This window comes from Crassostrea angulata, chromosome 1, assembly GCF_025612915.1.
Source record: "Crassostrea angulata isolate pt1a10 chromosome 1, ASM2561291v2, whole genome shotgun sequence".
In the NCBI taxonomy this organism is placed as follows: Eukaryota; Metazoa; Mollusca; class Bivalvia; order Ostreida; family Ostreidae; genus Magallana; species Magallana angulata.
The window spans coordinates 13,906,364-13,919,428 of record NC_069111.1 but is presented as its reverse complement, the minus strand read 5'-3'; the positions used below and the strand labels follow the sequence as shown (position 1 = coordinate 13,919,428).

At 33.5% G+C, this 13,065-nt stretch overlaps 1 protein-coding gene across 1 annotated transcript; it reads left to right on the top strand.

Moving 5' to 3' along the window:
• The first annotated feature begins 372 nt into the window (after positions 1-372).
• LOC128188224 (uncharacterized protein KIAA2013 homolog) lies at positions 373-12,072 on the top strand. The gene is made up of 15 exons (XM_052859150.1): positions 373-571; positions 755-855; positions 1,053-1,166; positions 1,756-1,884; positions 2,073-2,131; positions 2,475-2,576; positions 2,900-2,973; positions 4,131-4,268; positions 5,168-5,267; positions 6,307-6,375; positions 6,800-6,999; positions 7,542-7,654; positions 8,034-8,298; positions 8,419-8,543; positions 9,313-12,072. The coding sequence occupies exons 1-15, from the start codon at positions 444-446 to the stop codon at positions 9,507-9,509; spliced, it is 1,914 nt and encodes a 637-aa protein (XP_052715110.1). The 5' UTR covers positions 373-443; the 3' UTR covers positions 9,510-12,072.
• The last annotated feature ends 993 nt before the right edge of the window (positions 12,073-13,065 follow it).

Here is a 13,065-nt window from a genome sequence, read left to right as displayed (position 1 = left end):
ACCCCCCCCCCACTTTTTCTCACAGCAACAAATTTTTTAAAATTTACATATATAAAATTAAATTATCATGGAGTTGCCCCCCCCCCCCCCCACTTTTTTGGGCGGATGTAAAAAAATTGATATGAAAATAAGGAAATGAGTGAAGTTTTATGTTTTTTTTGTTTTTTTGCTTGTCAAAATTTTTTGGATGAGTCTGCCCCCCCCCCCCCCCACTTTCAAAAACGATGCTACGTGCCTGCAACAAGAAGTAAAACAAGTAGGGAATAGGGAGAAAACCGAAACATATTTCGAAACATTGAAGGTTCTCCAAAATATCGGCATTTCCCTCCTCGCTCGGCCTACTCAAAACTCTAAATTAAAAGGGAAGTAACTTTGTATGCCGACTGCTTCGAGGATATGGAAACAGAAATGAGTGATGTGGCGATTATTTGAAAACTCAGATTATGCATCATGGTTTGATCCTCCTGAGAAGATTTTTTAATTTAAGACTTCCTTGTTTCTTCAACTGTCGACAGATGTGGTGGAAACTTCAGGCTCAAGGCTTGTTCACAAGGGTCAATTCCTTGAACAGGTAAACAACAACGTAAACATTGGTTTTTCCGAATTTACTCTAAATATTCGATAACTCCAATTGGACGAAACATACATTAAATTTAGGTTAATATAGTTAAAAGTTATTCAAAAATATTATTAAAGTGGATCAACTTAAATAATGATCATGAATTTTGTCAATTTTTTGTATATCTATTTATAGGTCCAGGAAACTTGTGTTGGCTCTGCTTGTTGTGTGCATATTTCTCTACTACATCTTAAGTTCCTGGTTTAGCACTGAGAGACAACACACTATTGCACCAGGTAATTTCAATTATGAAAAAATTACAAAATATTGTTAAGAGTTGTACAAAAAAGTGAAAACAATGGAATTTTATAAGTGTCAAGAAGACAGAATAAAATATATTATTAAATTAAGCAAAGATATCATTATTCATAAGAGTTTTAGACTTGACTTACATGTGTAAAAGATTATCAAATTTTTATTGTTTTTGTTTCAGATAATCTTGAATTTTGTTTGCAAGAAAAAGTGGAGAGATTTTCAGATGCCATTGATAGATATGATGTTTTTCTTAATCAAGAAAACCAAGAAGTAACATATCCTCCATATGTTGGTCAGTGTTCTTCGCCAGATCTTTATTCTTGTATTGTAAATCCATATATTTATGTGGTGATTGAATTTTATTGAGTGATTGATAAAATGGAAAGAGCTAAAAAAAAAACAACAACATGTAATAATGTATACATCTATTTAATTTGTGGGTCTAAAAAATTGTTGATTGTGAATTAGAAAGGGGTTTCAACCATTTGTGGAAATTTAAATTCCATTGTCTTAAAATAATCTGTCAAAACATACATGTATGTCTAACAAAATATTTTGTTAAGGATTTAGTTCTGTTGATATTAACCAAATAATTAACAAAATTTATTGTCCAACAAATATTTCTGCCAATCTAATTAAAATTAGACTTGTAATTCTGCTCCTCTACGATTACGCTATACAAGTATACTTGTATAGCGTATCGTAGAGGAGCGGAATTATACTTGTATAGCGTATCGTAGAGGAGCAGAATTACAAGTCTAATTTTAATTAGATTGATATTTCTGCTTTAACAGTATAATATGACATTGACACCAATAAATCTAGCATTGCTATATGAGAAACTTGATTAGAACTATCTTATCATTTATTTGTCATCACAGGAAATGGAAAAATAGCAGCTTCGCTGGACAGTGATTCAGGGCTTTTCATTAGACTTAATAGGGCCCTGTCTCTATCTGTAAAATACTACCCGGTGGTGTCTACAAAGATCATCAATGCCAAGGCAAAAGGTTGTCTCTATATCCCTTTCTAGCTGTTATTGTTTTGTATTGGTCTTTCTAACTCATTATCTGTTCAATTCAATTAAATTAAATTGGTAAAAGGTTTTTTTCTCTATCCCTCTATAGCTTTCTCCTTTCTATTACAACTACATTTCTTATTCAAAAGAGTTTGTTCTATAGTATGTGTCTAATTTCAGAGGCAACTTTATTGAATATAAGAGAGGGTATTGCCTACAAACTCCAGACAGTTCAAACTGTGAGTAGTACAGCAAAGATATCATTATTCATAAGATTCTGCTGTTCAAAGAATGAAAAAGGGATAAATTCATCAATTATTACTACAATTTGATATGTCAACCCATGTAATGTCATTATTTCAGACATAACCAAATTGCCTTATCCTACCTTTTGTAAATTTTAGTGAAAGTAAAGCCCAGTTTTCATGTAAATTGTGATTCAGATGTTCCTAGAAGATATTGATTGAAATTGGTACATAAAATTGAGTACATTGCATCATTAATTATATAGTAGATAACATTAGTCACTGACAAGCTAGGCGTGTATGTGTTATGGTTATAATGGTGTGGTACTTTACACAGGGAGGATGGAGAAGCAAGTGTAACTATGTGGAGAGTAGGGTTTACGCCCACAGGGCGCGCCCCTCTGTTCTGGTCCAGGACATCAGGATCTCTAATCCCAGTGTAAGTATGTGGAGGATACTTTGTTAAACTGTACTTTTTTATTTTCTCTTATTCAGGTATTCATATAACATAATTCATAATAAATTGTGATTGAACACCACCATGTATAACTGTCATTATTTTCTTATAAGTACCTATCTCAATGTAATCCAATATTTGTCTGAAACATGCTATTTTACTGGCTAGATAAAAAGATAGTATAAACATTTTTTGCTGATGCTGATAAATTCTGTAGCAGTTGAATTCATTCCTATATAGAATCTTCTGTTTTACGTACATTCTGAAAACTCATAAATACTTTGATCTTTTTTTTTTACTTGCAGAAAAGACCATTGTTCATTGAGTTTGAACAGGTTGGCCAGTTCAACTGGAAAGACTCTCGGACATCTACAAAAACGTAAATATAACATCAAAACCAAATTGTATGATATGAAAGCAAATTGGCTTTATTCACATAATGTGTTGATATTTTAGATAATGTCCTGACCAATAATTTAGGTGAAATTAGACTGAGAGACAATGATCAATATGGAACAGAGTAAATTGTATTAAAGATATATGAGCACTCTTTGATTCCATGTTTGTTTTGGCATAACATTTCTTTTAAAGATCAAAATGGTTAAAAAAAAACCACCAATTATGTCACAAACTTATAAATCACAAATCTCTAGATCATTCTTTATCCATCTTAATAATTATAATTTCATACACAAGAAATCTTTTGAAATTTAAAAAATGAAGATTTGGAATAATTTTCATGACCAATTCATGAAGCAATGTTTCTTGATTAACTTGTTATTGGCATATACATGTAATAACATCTGCTAAGTATGAGTCCCTCTATTTCTTGCAAAAATTGTAGATCTGTAGAAACTGATAAGACTGAAATCTATGCGATCCAGTTCTAACCATTTTATCAATCGTCTGAACCTTTTGCAATCTAATATAAATAAAAATAATAATCATGGACTGCGTGCGCCATGTTATAATCATGATGATGTCTGACTCAAATTCCCATATACCGGTAAGAATAATTGGCTATCTATCTAATAAACTAATGTATATTAACAATAATATACTAGTTACTTTTACTTACCCTTTTCAAAATGTGGGTAATGAAGGAAGCGGTCATTGGCAATGACAGCTACAATATAAACGTACCTTCATAATTAACCCCCATGAATGACTCATTGCAGAAAACTTTTACAAAACCTGCGAATTTATCTGCAACATCACTACCTTCATATCCCACATGAATCACCAAAGAAAGCATTTTGTTGTTTAAAGAAATAATTGTATTGCTTCTTTTTAAAAAAATCATGAAATAGAATTTGCTTTTAGGAGAGTATCTGTTAATTTAATTCTCTACAAATTGAGAGTACATACTGTTTAAAAAAATATTTTAAAAAAATTAATTTTTGTTGTTGTTATGAATTTTAAAGATTACTACTGCTTTCAATTATCTATTTTTTCTTTTCTTCAATTATTCCTGTATTTATAAATTGTCAGACTTTTCCAGCCATTCCTGTACTTATATCCTGACTTTCTTTGTAGGGAGACCGTGGGGGGACAGTCGGTCAGCATGGAGGTGTCGGAGGGGGAGGTCAACCTCCCTGACAACAAATATCACGTGTATGCTGTGGTGGCCTCTGTCAAAGTGCCCAAAAACACATTCACCATCAAGTCAAAAGAGTAAGTTCTTTTTGTAGGGTTAAGTCTGGATGGGGGAGGAGGTGGGGTTGTATAATAAAAATGAACAAACAGGGGTAGATTCTGTCAATGTGCCAAGTACTGTGGAATCATCACTGTTCGTGGGGGACCATTGTTCATGGCTTTCGTGGGTAACCATTGCACATGAATTTACATACCCGCGAACCTATACATAATCATTTGTTTAACAGTTATGAAAATTATCCAGATTACACTACCAACGAAATGACATCCCCATGAACCAGGAAAATTTTGGCTACCCACGAACATTGACCCCCACGAATAAAAACGATTCCACAGTACACTTTCACCATGAAATCAGGATAGTATGTTCTGCCTGTATTTCTTCTGTAAAGGCTTGTGAATAGTACACACTTTTTATTTTAGCAGCTTATATTTTATTGAAAGTCCATAGGGGGCTTTTAATAAATTGGATTAAACAGTTATAACCTTTTCCAAAAATAAACTCGCTGTCTAGGTGGGAGGGTACAGTAGGTTCCGTTTGTACTAATGAAGTTACTGGGGAATATAACTTGACAATGCAGGTAACTCAAGTAGAATATTCTTAGGCATCAAAACAATTTAAAGATGAGCAATAGAGCATACCATATACTGGTGAAGGACAGACTTTAGAGATTATTGCACAGCTCCATTATTAAAGTCAGCATGTGACATCTCCCCATCTTCATGTTTATCTTGACATCTGTTATTGACGCCACCTTTCCCTCTCAATCAATGATAAAAAATGCAATAATCCCTCCAAAAGGAATTAGAAATGAACTACATGTAAAAACCCTCTTGTGAATGTACAATGTATTGATAGTAATAATGAAATGAAAGATGATGAATTAGGTTCAGGAATTGTTGTATATTTTTTGCAGGACCAAACAATACCAAGTTTTAACTGTTGTGAATTACACAAAACCATACGAGAAAAAGACAGAGGTACAGACCTCCATTATGTCAGCTGGTGTGCTCAGGGTTAGTATACAGAATGTTGGCTGATTCCCAAATCATTTCAGGTACACTGTATCAAATGTATTCTCAGATCAGCAGTTTTAAGAGAACTACTTGCAGTAGTACTGTCCACTGAAAACTTGTGCCAGCCAGAAATTTAGCTGAGTTTACATGTATTAACTGGAAGTTGAGCTTAGTTTATATGTATCAAGTAGTAGTTGAGCTGAGTTTACATGTCACAGCTAGTAGTTGAGCCGAGTTTACATGTACCAGCTAGTAGTTGAGCTGTGTTTACATGTAACAGCTAGTAGTTGAGCTGAGTTTACATCTGGAAGTTGAGCTTAGTTTATATGTATCAGCTAGTAGTTGAGATGAGTTTACATGTAACAGCTTGTAGTTGAGCCGAGTTTACATGTAACAGTTTGTAGTTGAGCTGAGTTTACATGTACCAGCTGGTAGTTGAGATGAGTTTACATGTAACAGCTAGTAATTGAGCTGAGTTTACATGTATCAGCTGGAAGTTGAGCTTAGTTTATATATATCAGCTAGTAGTTGAGCTGAGTTTACATGTACCGGCTAGTAGTTGAGCTGAGTTTACATGTATCAGCTGAAAGTTGAGCTTAGTTTATATGTATCAGCTAGAAGTTGAGCTGAGTTTACATGTATCAGCTGGAAGTTGAGGTTAGTTTATATGTATCAGCCAGTAGTTGAGCTGAGTTTACATGTACCAGCTAGTAGTTGAGCTGAGTTTACATGTATCAGCTGGAAGTTGAGCTTAGTTTATAAGTATCAGCTGGAAGTTGAGCTGTGTTTACATGTACCAGCTAATAGTTGAGCTGAGTTTACATGTAACAGCTAGTAGTTGAGCTGATTTTAAAAGTGTTGATGCTCTTAGCGTCAATTAAGACTTTAGAATATATTTGAGAAGGGGAAAGACTTATTTCACTCTATTGGTATAATAACATTGCTTAGTAAGTTACGGTACAATGAACAAATAGCAAGTCTACAATCTTTTAAGTCTTAGGTGTTGTTAAATAGTAAATTATATTTAACTATTTTTTAGGAGCTTAAAGATGTGTTGAATATAGGAACAACATCATTACAAGCTGAGCATGTAAAGGTTTGGAATAAGGTAGGTTATCACAAAAGGGCATTATCAATTTCATGGTATGGTCATTGAGACTTAGCTAGAAATTCTAGCTAAGTCTCAATGACCATACAGTATTCTAGCCTAGAATACTGCAGTACTATACCAGTATCTTATAGAATTCTGCCTCTCAAAAATTATGTGTACTCATTACACATGTAAGTTGGGATGGTCATTCATATGATTTCTGTGGGAGAACTTGGTGAAATATTTAGGCAATATTATTAATCAAGCTTCTGAGAAAGGCATGGATTTAAAGTTCTCATCTACATTGAATTGTGTTTTTTTTTACATTTAGTAAATTTTCCTTAATCAATTTGGTATTTGTAGACAAGTGATTTCAACCAATATCTACTGGTATTGTAATAAAACTATTGTAGTTCATCTTTACTCTTTAAAATTTTTCCAGCTTTGGGAGAGTGGTTTCGGTATTAGCCACTCCAAAGCCCAGGGAGCGCTGAACGCAGACAAAATCAACACCACCATCTATTATGTACTGAGTAATGTGGCGGCCCCTCTCCATGATATAGGGGTCTCCCCCACGGAACGCACCAAAATTAAGCAAGTTCTTCATTATCCCGACAGGTGCTACAATGGACATTCCACGCTGTAAGTGACCCCTCGCAATATACAGTTAACCAAGTTTTATATGCAATAACTTTAGTTCATAATTTACAAGCATTGAACTGGTGTGCTTGCTGATGATGCAGTATACTTATTTTTGGAATCAAGACTACATATGTATCGAGAAATATTTGCATCAATAATGTTCTCTGAATTGCAGGGTTAATGCTAGGAATGAAAGTTCTTATTTAACAGTACATCTATTTTACAACGATGTTTTAAATTGCATTGTTAACACTATACCAAATTCAGATATATGTATACATATAAACAATATTCAAGATTTTGTAAAATTAGTACAAAGTTCAAAATTTTTTGTACACTGTCATTTTATATTAAAATATTTTCAAACTTCTTCATGTATGAAATTTACAAAAGTAAGTTAACCTGTTTATTGTATTTATCTATCTAAATTGACTTCATGTGTATGTTGCATGTAACAGTTGATCCTGGTTTTATATAAGAACAGAACACATATGCATGTTAAGCTGTATCACCAGCCGAAGACATTTGTTTGATAATTGTAGGCTTGCTAACACTTTGTGGGCGGATGTCTCGGATGAGGAGGACATCGCTAGAGTGTCCACGACGTGGATGATCACACTAGAGAAGATGGGCTGTGACTTCATGGTCCGATCAGGTCAGACAAGTGTCATATACAGTACGCCTCAGATTCTCATTTTTGGGCAAAACTTTATAGATGTAAAATGTACCTTTAATTATTCAATAAAGCACAACCTTACTAGGCCTAGTGTGCAACAGTTTTTTTTCTACATTTTGCGGTCAAATTGGTTTATACAGTGATATTGTTGGACGACTGTTCATTTAATGTAATTTTAAGTCATGTTTGAGATAAGTACTTATTTTCAGTTTGAAAAGGTTCTTGGAGGGGAAATTTTTTTTATAAATTATTTATAGTAGGACAAATAAGGTTATTAATTTTAACTTTTTTTCAGGGTAAGAACAGATTTGCATCATTATCAAGCTATAATTGGTATTTGTATTTATACTTGTGTTAGGAGCAGAGGGAGTTCTCCAGGCCATGCTGTTAAGCATGGGATCATTCCGATTCGGCGACAGCCATTTGGAATTCAAGATGGAGCCTAAGGATCTCCATAGGGACTTGTTTTTCCACCGTATTAATTACGGCAATAACACACATCTTAACATATCTGTGATAGTGGGAGATGACAATAAAGCAAATATTTATGTTGCTCTGGATCGTAACGATCGGCCATATTATGCCTGTGATGCGGGATGTATTGATTCACCTATGCAATTATCGTAGGTTTCAATGTCACATTTTAAAAATTAATTTTTGAAAAATTTAAATGTGGTGGATTTAAATGATTTATTGATAGTTATCTGCATATTTGGTAGTGAATATGTTGTTTAAATTTGCAGACGGAAAGTTCAGCAGTTTCCAGTGAAGCTTACGGAACCACTGACGGCCATTTTGTACATAACAGCTGATAAGTTTCACATGGAGGACCTCAAGCATGTCCTTCATCTGCAGTCTGTTAAAGAGGGTAGGTACAATTGCTGCATTGATACATTTAAGTAACTCCATCGACAGTTCTACCATGTTATGGCTAGTGAGAGTGGCTTAGAATCTACTTGAGGTCCACAATTTTACATTCTTCTGAGGCCTGTTTAGCAAAGCAAGTGCTAACAGGCAGTTGCAAAAATTCCAATGTACCTGTTAGTGTGTTACACAAATCTTTCCAAGTGCTGAAGTACACCTACTCTGCTGAACACACCTCCAAAGTTGGCAATTAAGGCATCAATGGCTCACCAAATTTCTTGTAATTCACACTTCCATGTTATTTGCTCTCTCAAGTTCTAAGAATTTGACTTCTTACTTTATACCGTAATTATTTTAAATAATTAATCGTACAGTATGTATTTTTCATTAGATGAATGGCCTTGAAACACATGTACATACATGTATATAGTTTAGATACTCTAGATTTTACAGTAGAGTATTTAACATTTCAGAGGAGTTACTGCCCTTGTTATGAATATGCCTGTATCATACATGTAAAATTAAAATGCACATCTGAGAGTTTTATAGTTTCTTTCTTAGCACCCAAAATAAAAACATGTCTTATTTTTATGAACGGTATTGTAAAATAGAAATTGGTTAGCATAAAAGGTCTTATTCTTTTAAAGAAATACACAGTTGTTTTATCAAGGTATCAGTTTATCAGTATCAAAATGAAAATACATGAACATGTATTGATCATTCTTTAAAAAAACTTATGTCATACCAATGATGCTTCTTTTTTTTCCTTTTAGCTCCCCCACATGAACACCATGTGATTGCCTTGCACAAACATGGCCACCATTTTGGAGGCTTGCCTCTGATATTCTGGATCTCATTAGCGTTTTTAGTGATCATTTTCCACCTTTTCTTGGTCAAGTTGATTGTGAACGAGTATTGTCAAGGACAGGAAAGGTTCACGGCCGGACGCAGGAAAGGCTACAACCTGTGAATGGGGTGGGGGGAAGAATGACTGTAAGATCCATTCCATCAGGTGCCAGAGTTATTGCTCTTGATTGATGTTAGATTGTGGGATTGGGGCTACAGAGTATATTGTTAAAGTTGCGATGGGGGATCAGGTGCCATTGGCAGTATTCTGTGTTTGATCCCATTTAAGTGTGGGATTAGTTATAACTGTAGCTTCTTGTTTGGAACTTGTTTGTGGGATTGGGCTTCATTGTTATAAGTGTTGGATTGTGGGATCAGGTGCCATTTACTCAGTGTTTGATTCTCATGTTCAGTGTTTGATTGCATTTCGATTGTGGAATTACACATCAGAGTTATACATGTAGGTTAAGAATTGTGTGTGATTAAAGGATCATGTAGGCTTCAAAGGTAAAGAGTGGTGTCAAAGTTTTCGTGAATGATTGTTTTACACATGGCATGGAAGTAATTCAGTTTGATGCATAGTTGTGGGATCATAAGTTTATCACATGCATTTGACAACTGTTTAAATGTGCTCCTACATTAGATGTGGTATCGGACACCAAAGTTTTATCTCTTGATTAGCAGGATGAAAAACCACATTTAAAAATGGGTTAATATTTGATTTTGGGATCAGCCATCAGTTATAAATCTTGAGTAGATCATTTGGAGATAAAACTTGAAGACAAGATTTGAACCAAAAGTATCACTTTTTGAAAATTAAATTCATGTACTTTTATTTTTATTTTGTGCCTTTGAAATACAAAGAAAAGTTGAAGCTCCTAACAAAATATATGATATATTATCTACAATATTTCAGTTTGCCATTAGTCATGAGCAAAGGTGATTTTTTTTATTTTTCAAACTACAAATACTTGTAAGTACATATAGGTAAATAAAGAATGTGAATTTCCTTAAATTATTTCAAACAGTAAGTTGACAGAAAGTTTGACCTATTATTATGGCCCTGGAATTGGGTCTAATATATATTCTTTTGTTGCCCTCTATGTCTTTCCATCATGCTTACAATGAGACTACAAATGGAAGAGAGTAGACAATCTCTGTGGACAGTTTGGTCCAAACTTAATCATACCATTCCAGTCTGGTTTTGTTTATCTGTGTACATTGTATTTTTTGCTTCTTTATGGTAACATTTTGAATATGACGTACATGTTGCCATCTGTTAGTTATAAGAGTGTGTTTTTTAGTATGGAAATGCTTGCACATGAGTGAATCAAGAAATTACTTTGAATATTAATGATATTTTGCATACATGTATTCAGAATACCAATCTACATGTACATGTTGTCCATGTATTACACTTAACAGAGTGCATGTCTAATGTCTTGAATCTTGCAGTATCTGTATTTACAGGTGCTGCAAAATCTTATGAGAAATCATAAGTACTCTTGCTCCATTTGTTTCCATTGCATTGTTTTTTGGAGATTTTAAACTGTTGTGTCCAGTGCTAATGAATGATTAGATGTTACATTGTTGAATTTGACATCATATTGACACATAAAGATGAATGTGTAACATTAAAGTTACATATTATCTCTTACTTTGAAAAGGACAATGTTTAGAAAAAGAAAACAATAATGAAGCAATAAATCTAGGTCCCCTATACATGTATATACTGTATATACTGTAAACCAACTTTTAATCGCATGTGAGAAATTTTCACGAGGTTCACAAGAGCCTCACTGTCGCAATATTTCTTGTTTCGGACTAGTATTTGCCATATTTTTGTAATAAAAAAAAAAAAACCAGGTGTGGATAAGGCTTGGTCGCAAAAATTTGTCACTGCAATTCAGTTCATCTCAGGTAAATCGTAAAATAAAGTCATCGCGAATAATAGTTTGTTCACAGTACCTTTTCTAGTCCATATATACTTGCGGCTGTTGGTCTGTCAGTGCATGTACAGGTACGTGTAACATTTTAAGATTATTATTTTTGTTCAATCAAATTAGTGCTAGCCTATAGTTTTAGTATTTTTAATCTACCATTAACATCTGCAATGATATTATCCTCGCATATATTTAAAGTAGATTATTAACAAGGGGAATGTCAAATATAAATCAAGCAGGGGTGTATTGCAATGTGTTTACATGTATTCAATTTTGCTTCAAATGATGTTGGTTTTTTTTAAAATCAAATACTACTGAATACATTTATATGTATCAGTGGTTTGATATGTTTTCTTGGAGATAAAAATAAATAATTGATAATTGTAAAATCCAAATTCATTTAAAAGCATAATAATTTTTATGTTTTATAATCAGTGTATGTATGCATTACACTCTATGGAGTCATGTTACAACATTATACGAGTATGTAAACTGTTATGTCAAATAAGGACAAATAGGTCAAAAAATGACATTCTGATGACAAACCAAAACAGCTAAATCATTTATCCAGCCAATATTGGGACACAATTATTCATGTGTGGAGTCATTCCCAAACAAACATGATCAGAAAACCAAAATCGGTCATGCATATCCTTACTGAATTATCCAAGACTAACGAGAGTTCCCTTTGTTGGCTTTTAAATATGTCCTCAAAACCTTAAAGTAGAATTGAATTTTTATTTTCAATTTTTTTATTTTATTATAAAAAAAAATTCTTTATTATTATTTGCTGTGGATGTAAGAAATCTTCATTCAAGTGCTTTAGGAGTAGTTTGTTTATCCCACACTGTTAGGTATATATTTGCTGTATTTGACATGTAATTCCAAGTGAGAAGTTTGTATTCTGATAGTGTACATGCACTTGTTATACATAAATTGTAAATATTGTGAAGTGATTGAATTGTCAATTGTATATACATGTAGCCAGTCAGTTAATGCATACTGTGAAGTTGTTAATATATATAGCCACAAGATGCATTCATTGATTTTATTTATTTTTCTATGTATATGTAATGACTGTAAACAATTTTAAATTAATTAAAAACTGGATAAAACTTGAAAGGAAATGGCTCCTCTCTCTCTCTCTCTCTCTCTCTCTCTCTCTCTCTCTCTCTCTCTCTCTCTCTCTCTCTCAGATTTAAGGATAGACACATGGGCACTTAACACCTCCTCAGTAATTTCACTGATTCTCACAAATGTCGGGAACCTTGGCCTTATTAATCACGTCCTCTCTCTCATTTCCACTATTTCTTAAATAAGTACAGTACATGTACTTAGTAATTCAATGCTGAGCAACCGTGACACATTATTTAATGCTCTAGGTTACATTACGGGTACCGATTTAGTGACACGTGAAAAGGAGTAAAAGGCTAGCATAAAAAATTGAATGACTCAAAGGTATGTTTGATTATTAAGGTCTTCCGTTTCCAACGGAAGATCCAACGGAAGACTTTATTGTTTTAGTGCCGTTTCTTCTTTCTTCTTCTTATTTTTCTTTCCACAAAGGATAACTTTTACATAAAAAATTAATTGACCTATAGGGCCAGTTTTGGCTTCTGTATTTATAAAAAGCTTATAGACTTGATTTAAGCCATACACAGTAAACTCTTAGGTTCTCATAATGATTGAAAAAAATTCACAGATGTTGTCCGAGCAGTATGAGTTATGGACGGTTTT

Excerpts from the sequence above, each read along its gene's own strand:
- LOC128188224 (XM_052859150.1), top strand. The coding sequence starts at position 444 with ATGCATCATGGTTTGATCCTCCTGAGAAGATTTTTTAATTTAAGACTT. Across the intron at positions 2,577-2,899 it reads TCAGGATCTCTAATCCCAGT|AAAAGACCATTGTTCATTGA; the intron begins GTAAGTATGTGG and ends TTTTACTTGCAG. Across the intron at positions 2,974-4,130 it reads TCTCGGACATCTACAAAAAC|GGAGACCGTGGGGGGACAGT; the intron begins GTAAATATAACA and ends CTTTCTTTGTAG.